The sequence below is a fragment of the Leptonotus elevatus genome, chromosome 8 (assembly GCF_054856555.1).
Source record: "Leptonotus elevatus isolate MCC_2025b chromosome 8, RoL_Lele_1.0, whole genome shotgun sequence".
Classification (NCBI taxonomy): Eukaryota; Metazoa; Chordata; class Actinopteri; order Syngnathiformes; family Syngnathidae; genus Leptonotus; species Leptonotus elevatus.
In genome coordinates, this window is record NC_141246.1 from 3,054,569 (window position 1) to 3,071,352 (window position 16,784).

General features: G+C 38.4%; 2 protein-coding genes and 1 long non-coding RNA gene across 3 annotated transcripts; all 3 read left to right on the forward strand.

The window, feature by feature from the left end:
* The first annotated feature begins 172 nt into the window (after positions 1-172).
* Positions 173-5,647, forward strand: eri2 (ERI1 exoribonuclease family member 2). The gene is made up of 9 exons (XM_086083162.1): positions 173-326; positions 878-942; positions 1,027-1,107; positions 1,170-1,297; positions 2,275-2,437; positions 2,504-2,604; positions 3,445-3,526; positions 3,608-3,696; positions 4,467-5,647. The coding sequence occupies exons 1-9, from the start codon at positions 304-306 to the stop codon at positions 5,289-5,291; spliced, it is 1,557 nt and encodes a 518-aa protein (XP_085939288.1). The 5' UTR covers positions 173-303; the 3' UTR covers positions 5,292-5,647.
* Positions 5,648-6,421: 774 nt separating this feature from the next.
* thumpd1 (THUMP domain containing 1) lies at positions 6,422-10,718 on the forward strand. Its single transcript, XM_086082801.1, has 5 exons — positions 6,422-7,035; positions 7,954-8,116; positions 8,197-8,282; positions 8,487-8,649; positions 9,545-10,718. Exons 1-5 carry the CDS (start codon positions 6,826-6,828, stop codon positions 9,970-9,972), a joined length of 1,050 nt encoding a protein of 349 aa, XP_085938927.1. The 5' UTR covers positions 6,422-6,825; the 3' UTR covers positions 9,973-10,718.
* A 551-nt stretch (positions 10,719-11,269) lies between these two features.
* On the forward strand, positions 11,270-16,693 carry LOC147169239 (uncharacterized). Its single transcript, XR_015095798.1, has 3 exons — positions 11,270-11,463; positions 14,793-14,915; positions 16,345-16,693. It is a non-coding gene; the product is annotated as an uncharacterized LOC147169239 (long non-coding RNA).
* Positions 16,694-16,784: the final 91 nt, after the last annotated feature.

Genomic DNA, 16,784 nt, shown 5'->3' on the forward strand with positions numbered 1-16,784 from the left:
GACCCAGGTGAAATTGTAATAGGTATTTAATCATTAATACATATTTATTGGAGGTGTTCTACAATATTAGCATGCTGAAATCAGAAATGAAAATTTTATTTTGAAATTCAACAAAGACGTGTTCACCGACTCTGTTATCGACTTCGCTGCCTTGCAAACCAAACTAGCCAAACACAGAATCATGCATGCGACGCGTTTGAAAAGAAAGCGCGATTTGGTCAAGACAAGATAGCCTCACCTAAACGCCAAATGTCGTCGCAAATGATGCTATGGGAGTAACACAGACAAGCTCAAGTGGCGGAAATGTCGACAAAGAAGCTAGCCAAGTGAGTATCGACATAACATTTAGGGAATGACCGTCTAAGCGGCTAGTATGTTGTGGCTAAGGCAACTAAGGTCATATTATTTCAAATTGACTAATGTCTCGTAAACAAATAGTCGAGTATCTGGTGTGCCTAATCACTCATCAGGCGCGAGATTAAACAACCAAACAAAACTTTTGTCATGTGACGATTTTATGAAAATATGTCTGATTGTGAATGAGCCATCCATTTTTGCCAGATCGTGACGTAACTGAGAGGCTAATTTCCGTGATAACCACGTCCACATCCTCTTTTTTTTTTTTCCATCACATGATCTGATAGACTGGACAAAGTTCCAAAGTGAAAGAACCACTTTGAGTCAAAGTATCGTGTCAAATCCAAAAGGTAAGAAGAGCTGCAGTATTTGAGCAGAGGTTAGCAGCATCGGTTTCTGATAACAATGTTCAATTAATGTGTCAACCTGGAGTGGTGGTTATTTTTCTTTGGTCATGTCAGGCGTCACACCACTACAAATGTATGTTATTTACAATATATTATTATATTGGTGTCTACAGAGAATTAGGACTGCTGAGGCAACGTAGTCAGTCATCCACTGGGCAAGAAAAGACTCTGCTGTCAAGTTAGTGACACGGTTAATTTAAACAAACATGCTAATTTACAATGTGGCATTTCATAATATATTGTATTTAATATTTTGTATCAGATCAAACATTTTCATACCTGATCGTCATTGATTTTGAGTCCACATGCTGGCGAGAGAAAACCAACCACACTCAGGAAATAAGTATGTTTCATTTTTCAAATTGTGTTGTTTTTGCAATTTCATTCACCCCCCTTCTTTTGTAGTAGAGTTCCCGGCTGTTCTTCTCAATACATCCACGGGGGAGATTGAGTCAGAGTTTCACGCGTACGTTCAACCTCAGGAGCGTCCCATACTGTCAGCTTTCTGCACCGAGCTTACCGGCATCACACAGGTGACTGCAAATATGCAAAATTATTATTATTATTTTTAATCGCCATAAATGAGTAGAATTGAGGATGAGTTTTTGATTTTGATTTTTTTACTGGAATAAATGTATTCCATTTGGGGTGGGGTGGAGGGGGAACTATATCTCGGTAATTGTACAAGAATAATTACAGCATTTAGAAGAATAAAACTATACAATTACAATAAAAAACATTTTACGTTTTAGTATTATAAGAAAAAAACAATTTCACAAGTATAAAACCATAATAATACTAGAAAAAAACGTAAAATATTTATTGTACTTTGCAAGGAAAATGTTTATTTTTATTTTTATAAAAAAACAGTGGTACAAAAACAATTTTACAAGAATATAGGTATAAAATTGCAAGGATTAAATGTGTGATTTTATTTAAAAAAAATGTTTTAAACTAGAATATAACCATAATATTGTCAGAAAAGGACTGTAATTTATTAGAATACGACTACTGTATATCTAGCGAGAAAAAAAAAAATAGCAAAAAACATTTACTAAATGAATACCATAACATTACAAGAAATACTTTTTGAATAGTTCAATCCTAATTTTACGAGAATAAATCAGTAAAATGATAAGACTTGGGTCAATTAGTGGAGCCCAGAGTTCAAAGCAAACAAGGTGAAACGGCATTTAGCTGTTATGTTGCGCGCAAATGCAGAAAGCTGCCAACAAAAGTGAAATCACCCCTGAGTGTAAATGCTTTTAAATACAGTTAAAAACGTTGCTTTTATTTCCTCTGCTTTGCTTCTGAATGTCATGCTTTTGTGGTCATGAGGCAGTATTCATGTTGTTGAATGACTTAAACATGTACAGTATTCATTGGATTTACGCTATACAAGTATTTATGTGATGTGTCAATCATACCCAAGTTATGTACTGTATTTGGGGAAAAAAGCAAGAGTTACTAACAGATGTTTTTTTTTTTTTTTTTTTGGCGTGTCCTACAGACGCAGGTGGAGGCGGGGGTCCCCCTCCGTATTTGTCTCTCTCAGTTCAGCCGCTGGCTGCAGAAGCTAAGCTTGGAAAAGGGTGTGGTGTTTTCCGCCCGGCAACAGAGCTCTCTCAATAAGTCGCCCGGACATAAGCTCTGTGCTTTCCTCACGTGGTCAGGTAGAATAACAAAATGTTCACACATCCATTTTTAAACATGTCCTAATTAATGGAATACGGTATCAGATTGGGATCTCGGCGTTTGTTTGCACTATGAGTGTAAACGCAAGCAGATCCACAAACCTGACGTGCTCAACAGCTGGATCGACCTCAGGAGCACGTACAGGGTAAGTTAGTTTTGCACTTCTTACGACAAAGTGGGTGTTAATGTCACACTAATTATATATTTAAAAAAAAAAACTATAGTATGACATTGAAATCCTAGAATTGAGAATGAAGTCAAAATATTACAATTGACGTAATTTTCAGATAATAGAACAATATTACGAGAAAAAAATATTGTGTAAAAAAAACTAAAGCCATAATGTTACAAGACAAATTAATTAATTAATTTTATGAAAATAAAGATGTCCATTTACTAGAATAAAATCATAATATTGTGAAGAAAAACGTGTACATTTCACAGTAGTCATCATTTAAAAAAAAAAGTAAAACTGTAAAGGTGGGGGAAAAAATATTCATAAATTTGAATTTTACAGGAGCATTTTTTTTAAATTAAAGTACCGCTAACATTTCACAAGATTAAAAATTGTTTCACAGGAATAAAACTATGATAAAAAAAAAAGCATGTATCGACATTAAGAGCATAAACATTTTACTAAAATAAAATCATGATAGTATAATGTAGTATAAAGCATGTCATTTTACAAGAATGACGTAATCAATTGACTAAAATACAACCATAATATTTTAAGAGTAAAAACTTAACAAAATCGACCTAGTTCTCCTCACTAGCACAATGAAGACATGTCAGCGAGTCACGTCCTTAGTTCCTTTTCTTTGCTCCACAAACAATGCATATTTGTCCATTAACCGATTGGTGTGATAGGTCTGTAAGTCACTGCTCTGCTTAAAATGATCAACTTATGGCGGAGGCATTCAGTCTCGTGTCGCTGTGTTGTGATAGCGCCCCCTCGTGGCTTTAAACATGATTTTGTCTCCTGTAGATGTTCTACAGCAGGAAACCTAAAGGTCTGAATGGAGCGCTACAAGATTTGGGAATACAGTTTTCTGGCAGAGAACATTCTGGTACGTGAAGAGCTTCACCTCTACTCATACTTTATCCATCAATTTTTCATCTTACATTTACAAATGATTCCATTTTATTAGGTCTGGATGACGCTAAGAACACAGCTCAGCTGGCAGCGAGGATGATGAGGGATGGATGCGTGATGAAGATCACAAGAAGCTTGGAGAGGGTGAGTGGACGTCCCAACTCACACCCGGGTTCCTGAGCCCCCCGCCACCTGCCCGTGATTTCCGCTGACTTGCTTCACTTTTTTTTTTTAATGAATAAAGAAACCTGCTGTTTTTTTTTTTGATGGTCTGCTGCTTTTAATGTGATTTTTAGACGCGTATGCTTAAAGGGACAATTTAAGCTGCAGTTAAATAGAAATATGGTACAGTATACTGTAAATAATAACATACTGACTATATAAATACTGCAAATGAATTATTCAAATTATAAGAAAAAGCTATACATATAATTTGTATATATGTCAAAATATATTATTGACATTTTTTAAAAACTAAAATACAACCAAAATGAAGTGAGATAAAATGTCGTTTTACAATTATAAACCTGAATTGTAGTACTATAAATCCACGTTACAAGAACATTTTTAACAAGAATTTAAATGTATAATTTTACTAGATTTAAATCTGTAATAATTTTTTTTTTGATTTTGCAATAATGAAACCAAAACTAATGAGAATTAAATAATGATAAATAAAAAATTAATAAATAATAAAGTTGCAAAAGCTAATTTTCCCAAAATAAAGTCGCAGTTACAATAGAATACATGTATCATTTTAACACCCTGATATTAATGCTAGTTTCCTTAGCCTGTCTGTGGCATTTTGCATTGTGCGTTAGCATTCTGCTAGCCAACTTTCCAAAGACAAAGATGAATTCTTAACTAATTTCCAAACTGCTACTACTGTAACAATTGTTGTTCTCTTATCACAGACCACATCGGCAGTCAAACCCACACTGGCAAAAAACTGTGAAAAAGCCCATGGTTCCAACAGCGAAAACCATCAGCCCGCAAAAAATAAACTAGCATCCACCGGGAATAAAAATCTGGTCCGAAACCTCGAGGGCCTAGACACCATTCAAAGTCTGGTGTCCCCAAAGACAGTTCTGGACGGTAGGAAAAGGCCACTGTGGGGCTTCTCGGACAACAACAACACCAGTGGCCTGGTTCTGTGCTCCACCGTCATTGGCGGCCTTGAACCTCCAATCTCAAATTCTAAAAGTGTGGAGGAGTTCTCTGTGGAAGATGAGAACCGATCCACATACGACGACATGGTTCTGGAGGACTCCGAGGGGATGTTTTTTCCAGATTACCACGTGGAAGATCCTGAGGCTCCAGTGGTGATTAAATCAAACACACCCTCCGTATTCAAGACCAAATGCTTCTTCATCCAGGAGAGGACACCCACTCCTGATGCCGCCATTTTGCGTCCCGGTGCCAGTGGTGTCTCCGGGATGCAAAATGCCAGCGTCCTTTCTTTTTTACCGACCAATGGGAAGATGACATCGCCGTTGTGCAACTGTGGACGCCGTGCCAAGCGTCTGCAGGTGTCCAATGGGGGACCCAACCAAGGCAAGGGGTTCTACTGCTGTGCCGGTCGCCGCTCAGGTGGCGGCAGGGGGGCGGGGCCAACCGAGAATAAGGGGTGCCAGTTTTTCAAGTGGGAGTCGGCTTTAAAAGTGAGGCGGTCCATTTCATCGGCTCATGTCGGAGCCACGCGGCCGCCTCAGAAGTCCGCACTGAGGAAGAGCTGGTAAGACTTCACCATAATATTAAGAAAAACAAATCATGTCATTTTTTGGGGGTTCAAATGATGGTTTCAAGCATGATGAAGTAGAGATGAATGATTCTGTACATAAAAGTTTTAGTCTTATAGGTTAGCTAAAAAAGAGGGTGTTATGTCTGCGAAAACCAAAAAATATTTCATCATCTTGTCGTATTATTACATATACACAACAAATGAAGGCTTATCTTTTATTCAACTATTTTTCGCAATATCGCATTGTTAGTATTATCACCTGTGTTTGCTTTTGCAGCCCCTGTAAAATGATGTTGCCAGATCTGGCCTGTGCGTTAACCCCTTGGGCTGCAATATTTGAATGTTTCCTGAAATAAAAATGTAAATAAACCACATTTTGTTGACATAGCCAATCATACTCCACTTGCTCCACGAAAAGGTGAGTTTATATGACAAAGTACTACCTTTTAGAGTAGGTGTTCTTCCGTGAGGTCGTTTGAATTTATATACATATAACTTTAATTGCATAAACTTAGTTACATTTGACTTGCGAACCTGAACTGTAAAGTAAAAATTGTCAACTTTGGTTAATATGTATGTTTTATTGGGAACATTTTATTATTTTAACTTGAAACCTTTATTCAAATTATTTTTGAAATTGGCAGTTATTCTAAGTCTCTTAAAAAAAAATTAACAAACAGGAAATGTAATTTGATAATTAATATCTATGCAGAATTATTACCACAAAAAAAAACTATTGGAGCTACCTGAATGTTGTTGTTTTCCCCCATGTTTATATATATATATATATATTCTATTTTATTTATGTAATTCATGTAAATTGGATTGACTGGTATTTGTATTATTCTTCTATGTTCGATAAACGTTTAATTTAAAACAACTGTAAAGTTGGACGTGAATCAGGTTTCAGGTTACATTTGTTATGTTAATAACATGACAGAGCGATAAATAAGAATTAAGTGTTGTTTTGTTAATTTTACAATAAACTGAACCAAACATTTAATGTTTTGAGTTGATCACGATAATCCAGATTACGACCCCCCCCTCTCTCTCTTTTGTCCCTCTAAGCATTCTGTAGAATGTTTGCGAGATGTTTGTCCCCCTTCTCACGCCGTAGAAGGCTTTTTTGAAAAGAAAAGAAGCGTCTGTCATAAAGCAGCATACTCTCGCATTCAACACGATGGGAAACAGATAATATTTTCCCACTAGTTGTTGGAAACACCATTCAATTAAGGTTGTATAATAATTACATGCGTAAATCGAGGATGAGCTTTTCGTCTCCCCTCGCACACTGTCCATCAAAACGTGAATGTGGCGTCCTTCCGTCACCGAGTTCCATTTTCTAGTTGAACGCACGTCTCTTTAACACGTTCAACTTTACTTCATTCAACCATCGTTTGTTTTTTGTATATATTGCGTGTCGCTTTAAATTCGCTTCTCAGCCTCGCTACGTTCAGCGGCGAAGCTAACGTAAGTTTAAAAAGTAAATATCCAATTTATTAATAGCGATATCCAGTGACGTCATTGCCAAGATGGCGGCGGCGCAAGACGAGTTTCGGAAGCGCGGAAAGAAACACTTCATGGGCGGCCAGCATCACGCTAAACGCTGGAGGGGCTCCAGGGAACTGGAGGTGGGCATGCAGGGCATCCTGATCACATGCAACATGAACCAGAGAAAGTGCACGGCGGAGGCCTTCAACCTGCTCAGCGAGTACGCGGACCAGCTGTACGGACCCGAGAAGGTCAGTGAACGCACCACACTGGTTCTTTTTCACATTGGATCGAAACCATAGTTGATCGTTTTACACCTACACGGGTAAGTGTTAAAAAAAAAATACACTTCATCAAAACTTCGTCTGGCCAGCCTCAGACGCAACAACTGACATCAAGCGTTTTCAATAAGTCAGTCTTTTCACATGTCCGAGGAAATGTTTTGTCCGAGTCTTCTTGGAGAATTGCTTGAATTCAACAACCCTGAAGGCTTGTGACGTTGAAGTTGACTTGATGCTGAGTTTTGGATCATTGTCCTGCTTCAGCTTGAGATCACAAACTGATGACTGAACAGTCTCCTTCATCATTTTATTATTATTATTATTATTTTTAATATCGAGCCAAATTCACGGTTACATCAATCATAGCAAGTTATCCAGGTCCTGGAGTAGCAAATCGCACTACAAATACCATGCAGATGGTATGATGTTCATTTTTTGGAATCCTTTTATATTTACGCCAGATGTGATGAGGCACATACCTTCCCAAAAGTGCTACTTTTGTCCCGCTAGCCCATAGAATATTCTCCCAGAAGTTTTGGGAATAATTTAGATGTGTTTAGCAAAGGACGAACCTCTAAGTTCTTTTTGGGCCGCAGTGTTTTTTTCCGTGGAACTCTCCCATGAGGTCTCGTTCTGTAAATGTCCTGAATCTCTCTGGGACCTGGCAGTGCTGGGAAAGTTTTATTTACATTTGTTTGATCATCTTAAACATTCTAAAGTGGAGAAACAGTGTGTAGTACTAGTTAAGGTTTCAGGGTAAAGTTTCAAGCCTGGGTTAGGATTTCCAACAAGGGTTTCACTTTCAAATAAAGTTTTTCGCTTTCTTCTTGCGTAACAATTTAAAATACATGATCTGACATTGACAAAGTGCGACCTTTCTGCTGTCAGTTGGAAGAGGATGCTGGCGCACGCAGCGAGGAAGAGGATGTGGAAGACGCTCTGAAGAAAGAGGTGGCGCAGCTGCGAGCGTGTGACGGGAAGCAAGAGCGACGTTTCCAGGCTCTGGAGAGCGGGGCCAACAACGTCATCTTCATCAGAACTCGCAATCTGGGTAAACATCTTGGCTGTAAAAAAAAAAAAAATGTCGAGATTTTAATTTCTGCTGTTTTTTTTTTTTTTTTTCCACTGTAGAGTCTGACAAGCTGGTTCATCACATTCTGTCCGATCTGCACGCCACAAAGAAAAAAAAGACCCGCGTCATCCTTCGCATGCTGCCGGTGAGATGCAAAAAAAAATTTCAAACAGTTGTTGTGCTAACATTTAGCAAGTTAGCAACCTGACTACAAAAGGTGTTTCAGGCTTCGAACGGTTTCCGGGCTGTGGCTTGACCATCAAACTGATTTTTGTCGCGGGTCACTTTTTATACTTACCTCAGAGGGCCAGCAGCTAAGATAGCAACGTTGACTTTGTGTGCCACGCAGGTAACGGGCACGTGCAGGGCCTTCCCAGATGACATGATGAAGTATCTGTCCACCTTTCTGGAGCCTTGGTTCAAGAAACCCAACTGTGCCACCTACCAGATCGCTTTCAAGGCACGCAACAACAGCCACAACAAGAGGGACGACGTCATCAAAGCCATTGCCGGTAATCTACGACTCTTTGTTAGCATGTCAGCTAATTAGCGTTCTTTCAGATGCATTGATTACCTCATTCACTCCCAGTCGTTTTCACAGAAGCAATTCCCTTCACTCCCGGCTGTTTTACTGGATTTTGACTGGTTTTGCAAGGCCCGCAGAATATTGTGTTCTATTGCTATAAAAACATGGAACCTACCAAAATAAACATCAAAGTATCTTTTTTCATCAGGAAAAAATATATATTTATATCTGTTTCCATTTTGCAGCAATTAGAATATAGTTAAGTTTCATCATTATTCACAAATCGATTTATTTAGAATTGTGAGTAATTGAGTTTTTTTTCAACATGGTCCTGATTCTTTTCCTTTGCTCTGCTGCCACCTGCTGGCCGTTTGTGTAACAACTAGCATTTTTTTTAAACCGTTCTTTGCAGTTGAGAGGCTGCAACAAAGCCTTCTGTGTGCTCTAGCATAAAAAAATTAATAAATACGTCTTCGGGACACTTAAAACATTTAAGTAACGTATTTATAAGTTTTTGAGAGTAAATGAGTTCAAAGCTGTCATGCGTATTATCGCTGTTATGTGAAAAACACTTATGTCCATTTTTTTCATTTTTTAAATGTTTACGTTTTGGGGATGTCTGCATTCATTGTTATCCCAAAAACATCAAAACGAAAAAAAAAGACACAAATTAACGTGTTTTTCACACAGCTAAGACAATATATGAACTGAATGTGGAGCAGTGACCCATCAGATGCAGCAGATGGCGCTGTGGCTGGAAAAAAAAACAACCACCCTCCAGCACTTGCTCATTATCGCATCCTATGGGACTGGAGGGGAACAGCGCCTAACAATTTCTCCCTCCAATTTTCATGCTTTTTCCCCATATGTGTCCCCCCAAGGCCTGGTTGGCAAACTAAACCCCAAGAACAAAGTGGACCTGACACATCCGGACCTCACCATCATCTTGGAGGTGATCAAGAATGTGTGCTGTGTTAGCGTGGTCCGCGAGTACACGCGCTACAGGAAGTACAACCTACAGGAAGTGCTCAAGGATGACGAGCCCAAGAAGGAGGATAGAGGCACCGGAACGGAAAAAGCAGCCGAAGCACCCGCCGGTGAGGAGGAAGCGGCCAAGAAGGAAGAAGACGGCACCGGAATCGAAAAAGCGGATGAAGCACCTGCGGCCAAGGAGGAGGAATGCGACACTGTTGCCGAACCAGCTGCAGGTGGCAGCGAGGATGAGAAGAAGCAGCCTGGTGAGGAAGACCTGCAGGAAGAATCTGCAATGGAGGACGATGATATTAAACGAGGAGGGGATGGAGAGTAACTGTTTTTTTGGTTTGGTTTTTTATTTGTAAAACTTGATAATTTTTTTTAGCTAGTAAAAAGGCCGTATCCCACTGAGCTGCAAATGTTGCGTTTAGTCAGAGTTGGGCGAGGTTCGGAAAATGTTGCATTTGTGTTTGTAAGTAGTTGACTTTGTCGTGAAGTTGACTCGATCCTTCTTAGCACGTCTGCACATGTACTCATTCATTTTTGGGGAGAATCAGACACGGGTTTCATGTGCTCGCCAGTCACTTCTGTAATAAGTCTTTTTATTTTTTCTTTCTTGAAGGAACAATTTGAAACATGAGATGGGTAGGATTTCTGTCTGAATTAATTACAATACTTCACGTCATACGCACCTTTTTATAGCACAATAGACCAGGAGATCCAAAGTCCAAAATGAACTTGGCCGTGTACGCAAAATGTCACGGCGACGACGTGGACTGCACAAAAACAGCCAATAATTACATCTCCTAATAAAAAGTCAACGTAAACTAATCATTTTCATCTATTGTGTGGGTCAATTTGACTCAGATTTCAGGTTAATTCGTGTTTTTTTTCTCGAACGTTGCAAAAACGTCACAGAAATATTTGCCAAATTCAACATTCGCAACCTTTGCAGCTCAGTGGGATACGGCCTTAAGCGTTTATGTGTCTTTTTAACTTTCCGATGTTTCTTTTTCATGTGTCACATTCTGTTTTTCTGTAAAGAGACGTCCAGAATTAAACAAGGTTTTGACTCATGTACTTTATGAATTTCATACTTTAATGTTTTAACTTTAGAGGACACACATACACACAAAACAATTATTATACCAATTGCTTTCCTATGAGATAATTCGTTATGTTTTGGAGTACCAGACATGCACTCAAAGCGCTAGCTAGATGCGTAGCATCAGGAGCAACTGGGGTTTCAGTAAATTGCTCAAGGCCACTTCAACATGGTCTCAAGGGCAGGGGATTGGACCCACGACCTGTGGGTTGAGAGATGACCACTCTACCCCATTGCAAACTACTCTTATTTTCAGTTACTGTACATTATGTTCCGTAGCTGGCTATTACTGCCAGTAGCCCTTCATACCTTTCTCTGGATTATTTTAAGATATTTACCACCCTGCATTCTCAGAAGAAACCTCCATTCGAATGTACCAGACAGGCTATCAGCTCAACATTTTAATTACACCCATTCTTTGTTGTTCAGGTAAACATACGATTATTTTTTAGTAATTATCCTCGTCATCAATACTATTGATTGAATTATTGCTGTAATGCTCCTGTGTGCCATCAGGTGGAGCCAGACTTGCATTTACCTGCGCACGCTGACTGCTTTTTTTCTTCTTCTTTTTTTATGAACTATGAACTGCAGTGCATACAGACGACGACGTAGCTGGACAATGATTAAAAGCTTATACAGTGTGCAAAATATATTGTTTTATATATTTACATGATGTATATGAAAACAAAACGATTCCACCAGGAGGACGGCTTCCAGGTACGAAGGCCATGGCATGCTTACGGCTAACAGCGTCCGTCGAAATAATCTCTTATTTTCCTCATAAACGATATCATTTGATTTTATCTACTACAGCAGTTTAGTACACTAGTAGTAATAGTTCAAATCAGTTTGATTCGTTTATGTTGTAAATTGTAATGAACCTAGCAGCCATGTACAGTAATGTTAGCGCATATGCTAATGCTAAGGCAAGATGCATGCAGTATGACTGGCATCATTGCAATTTTTTTTTTGCTAAAATTAAAAAACATTACTTTATACAAATTTCAAAATGATGCACACCCCAGCTCAAATTTCAGGATTTTGTTATTCAATTATTTTATTTTATTATTATTTTTAGCTGAAGTTAAAAAACAGTACTTTATACAGATTTCAAAATGATGCACAACCCAGCTCAAATTCCAGGATTTTGTTATCAAAGAAAAAAGACCAAGATAAAGCTTTTCAAAAACATTTACACCAATAACGTGACCTTTAACCTGTTCAACTAAAACAAAATAAAGATGAAGTAAAAGTAAGATAATGTGGTCGCACAAGTGTACGCACCCCCAAATAACTGGAGACAGTGGCATTTCAGGTATGTTGACTTTATTGTATTGCACTGCATTGTTTTTCTTTACAGGAGAAATGCTTATTTAATCAGTGTCACACTCAACCCAACACCATTGTCTGCCATTTCGTTTTTGGCTTTCTCAGTGCTCGTTACACTTTGGCTGAACCGTTGCTGACCCGTGTTTCGTTATCTCCGGGATATTTACCTACAAAAATTTGCCTCACCAGCGTTGTTGTCCCTCAGCGCCTCCAATCAGTGCGTGACCCCGCAGACAACTCAGACTACTTTTCTGATTAGATTAGCCAATTAGACGTGACTCGAGGACGTGACGGCTAACATATAGCGAGCGCCGCGGTGGAATTTTAATGATGTAGCTGCCTTCAGCACAGTAAAAGCTGGCTACGACAATATTTAATGAGATTTTGTGCTTTCTATGTGGACGAATGTTGCCCCCCCCCCCCACACACACACACTCAAAAGCAGAATAAAGTTGTTATATACTGTACAACAAAACTAAAGTCAGAATTTTATGAAAATGATGCCATTTATAAAGCCTTTTTGAGGAAAAAGGTAATATTTTTTAAAAGTGAGTCTTGTAATATAAATTTCATCATCAGAAATCTATTTCATTGCATGATTTTGACCTTTTTTCCTTGATATATATATTTATATATATAAACTTTTCTTGTGAGATTCATTTTATCTTACATTTTATTTAAAAAAGAAAAAAATATTTTACATTTTTCCTCTAACAAAAAACAGAACTTACTTCTCGTAGTACAGTATATATTCATTAAAAAACAAAAACTTTAAACAGTAAAATAAATAAATACATTACAAGCAGAATAAAGTTGTAATACATGACAAGTCCAAATGTTATGAAAATGAAGCCATATTTTAAAAGCCTAATTAATAACTAACATAAAAACCATTAAGGAAAAAATATAATAATTATAAAAGTACAATTGTAATATTATATTATATATTGTTATCATCAGAAATCCATTTTATTGCAAGATTTTGTACCCCCTCCCTCCCCACTTGGTAAAATATATATCAAAAAGAAAAAACACTTTTCCTAAAAAAAAAATTTTTTTTCTTCTAAAAATATGACTTTTTATTTTTTGTTGTTGTCATTGAAAAATACCACTTTTTAAAAACAAATACCCCCCCCCCCCCCCCCACCCCAAATGTATTTTAAATCAACTTTATTTGTATTTTACATTTTATTTGGGGGAAACCGTGTTAATACTACAACAAGTATATCTTCATTTTTTTCATGTTAATGTAGCGCATTTATTACTTAATTCAGTCATTAGCTGTATTTCTCTAAAAAAGTGTGGTTTCGGCTTACATTACATCCAATAAAGAAATGGCTGAACTTAAACATAGTTAGCAATGGAAGAACGTGGTTAGAAATGGCCTCAGAGTCCACGTCCTAATTAACCCTCAGCGGGCACTCTAGAGCCAAACCGGAGGCTGGAGACACATCCACAACGTTGTGTGGCGCGCTCGGGTTTAAATGTCACACGGCTGTGAAACAACAGCATCCATGGGCGTCTCCGGGGGTTCGGGGATTAGCCACTGTGCCTCCATATTTGACCTTTATGAGCAGCTAAGTAGTGTTCTCCAGGGTCTCGTTTGTCTCACTTTGTCTGAACAATGGCCTCCAAGCACCCCCGCCTCTCCACGCTTCACGTGCAGCCTCTGCTCTATGCACTGCAAGGACAGTGTGGCATCAATAATCACAACAATGGAACAACCATAAGGCTTAGACTTTCTGTATGCTAGCTTAATGCTAACGCTTAATAGCATGCTATGCTGCGGTGCTATAACAGCAACGGATTGAAAACAAACAGTGCAACAATGCATGTCGCCAAGCAATGTACTGTAATAATACTCACATCTCACTTATATTCTTTGTCCTCTGCAAAGAACGATACTAATATTAGTGCCGTATAAATGAGTGGGCAGGCTTTATTCTTGTATTACTGCAGCTTTTTGTCCTCACAAAACCATATAAATATGCCTTATATGAAAATGTTAGCTTAATGCTAGCTAACACAATGCAAAACTTCATAAAAAAGGTAACAAACAGCATCGGTGTCACAATGTTAAAAAACTTTAAACGGCAGATATTTGACCTCAAACATATTCGCAGGCATTTAATAATATTCATAATCATAGATTTGATTTCTACTTCACTTTACATCAAACCAATAGCTTCAAAATGCTCCAGTGCAACATTAAAACAGACATTACTTAAAAAAAACGACTACAGCAGTTTACGGAGTCACTTCACACTTCACTTCTTTGTTTATGTCAGTATGTCCAAATTATACTGCCCCCTGGTGGCCAAGCCACACACAGCAGGCGGAGCACAATGTGATGGAACTAAATACAGCAGTGGCCTTTCCATTCATTTGAATAAGGAAAGATGATTTGAAATACACGTTTTGAGTTTTTAAGGTACTATTGGATTCTAACGTTTTCCTTAAAAAATAAATAATCGTTATTAGCACTATATGACAACTATTTATCTGGGGATTTTTTTTTTTTAATTCTTCATTTTTTGATCAAATTTTCCTCCACACACAAAAAAAAACTGCCTTAACGGTATACAGACAGACTGTGTTCCACTGTACACTTGTTTGCATAATGGGGTGGCAGATGAGTGTCGTTGTTATTTAAATGAGGCTGCGCGGTGCATCGCAAGTCACCTCGTGTGTGTGTGTGTGTGTTGTGTTTCTTACAGCGTTATTATGCTTGACAACTTGCAGCACAACAAGAAGAAAACGAAGAAGTGATGATTACGTGCTCGTGTGCCAAACTGGGATTTAGCGGCGAGCTGTTTTGTGCCCCTGTGGCCTCCAGGCAGGTGCTGCTTCTTCCCACACACGCACACACACACACACACACACACACACACTGCACATATTTGTTTATTTCCATCCATTGTTAGTTTGGATGATGGGAATATTTTAGAGTGTGTGCATGTAATAGCCTGGGAGGAGGGATGTTGTATTGTACTAATAGAAAAATGCTTATCAAACCTCAGCAGCCCGCTATTAGCGTTTACCCCCCCCCCCCCCCCCCCCCCGACAATCCTACAGGTGGGCCGCTGGGATTTTGTTGATGAGGATTATGCGGGAAGTCATTTGTGGCGGAAGAGAAAGCCGAGCGGGAGGGCTATTAATGTGGCCGAATGAGTTTTGTTAATACCTGCAGCAATGTGCGGCTATTTGCATGTAAATGACTGTTTATGTGACTGGGAGATCCGAGTAAACATTATTTACATGACATTACGTTTGGTCGTCTGTGGCAAAGTGGCCTAAATGTCGTTAAAGGTGCAAAAAAAGGAGTATTTAAAAAATAAACGAATATAAGTCACAATAATGCTAAGCTTCTTATTGCTAATCTTTGAAGTTTTCATCAAATTTTAACGCACATTAGATGGCCTACTAAAAAAAAGATGTGCAACTAGGAATAGGCAAGTAACGATACCGGCCTTATTTAAAAAAAACTAAAACAAAAAAACTGACATCTAGTAAGTCCTCCTGGGCAGTAGTTGGCGCTATACTACGGCAGCTTGACACATCGCCGAATCATCATCAGAAAAAGGTCTTTGCTCACGTTTTTTGTTTTGTTATTGTCTTAAATCTGAGAGTCAATGCTCATGCTGATATTGTTCTGAAAAAAAAAAAAAAAAAAAAACATCATCCAACATCCCTAACTTTAACTGTTAGCTAACAGGGCTTTTTTTTTGGCTGAATTTCATAACAGGGGCGGGAGCCCTCGTTTTGGCCCAAAATGGCTGCTTCAAAATGAAAATGCCGGACTTCCTGGTTAATTACCAGCATGGGTCCTTGAGACTTTTTGTGCATCCATCGATTCAATTTCATGTCGATCAGTGATACTGGTGTTTTTGGCTCATTTTTTCCGCTAACTTTCGAGCACTGCTTCAAAATGGCTGCATTAAGCGAAAACAGCCGACTCTCTGCCGCGTTAGCACAGCTGTCGTTGGTACTACAGCGCTAATGGTACGCATACATTACATAAAGACTTTGTTTGTCACAGTTGCTTTTTATACTAATATAATCAATCCTCCGTGTGTTTTTACATACTTGGCCAACAAAGATGATTCTTAACATTTTTTATCCTTACTTCTTTTTAGGTCGTATCATTATAAATGATTTTACACAACCCTGTAAATAGAACCTTTTTCTTCTTCTTTCTTTTAGCTGCCTCATATCATTTAAATGACGCTTATTCTGTTCACGTCTTTGTCTTTTTTTTTCTCCAAGAAGACCTCATCAGATTGGTTTGGCAGCTGAGGGTGACAACATGTGTGACAGTGCAACATGTGTGTTATGACACGCACGTACACACGCACGCACGCGCACACCCAGAGGGGTCCCTAACAGGATTTGTGGGCTGGTGCCCACCAGCTGAAGTAAGACGGGGAGGGGCGGTCTCACAAGTTGATGGTGCTCGGAGAATAGGAAGGCTTTATTCATTTAAGATTCAGACTGAAATACGACTCTTTCCTTGGAAGGTTTGGACTTTTTAATCGACGAAAAATACTACTTTATTCTTGTACTATTATGACATTTTTTAAGGAAAAAAAACATGTCATTATTCTTGCAAAATTGGGACTTAAAAAAAAGAAACAAAATTTTCCTAATATTCCGACTTTTTTAATTTTTATTAGAAAAAAAACTTTTAGATTTAAAAAAAAATGCTCTAG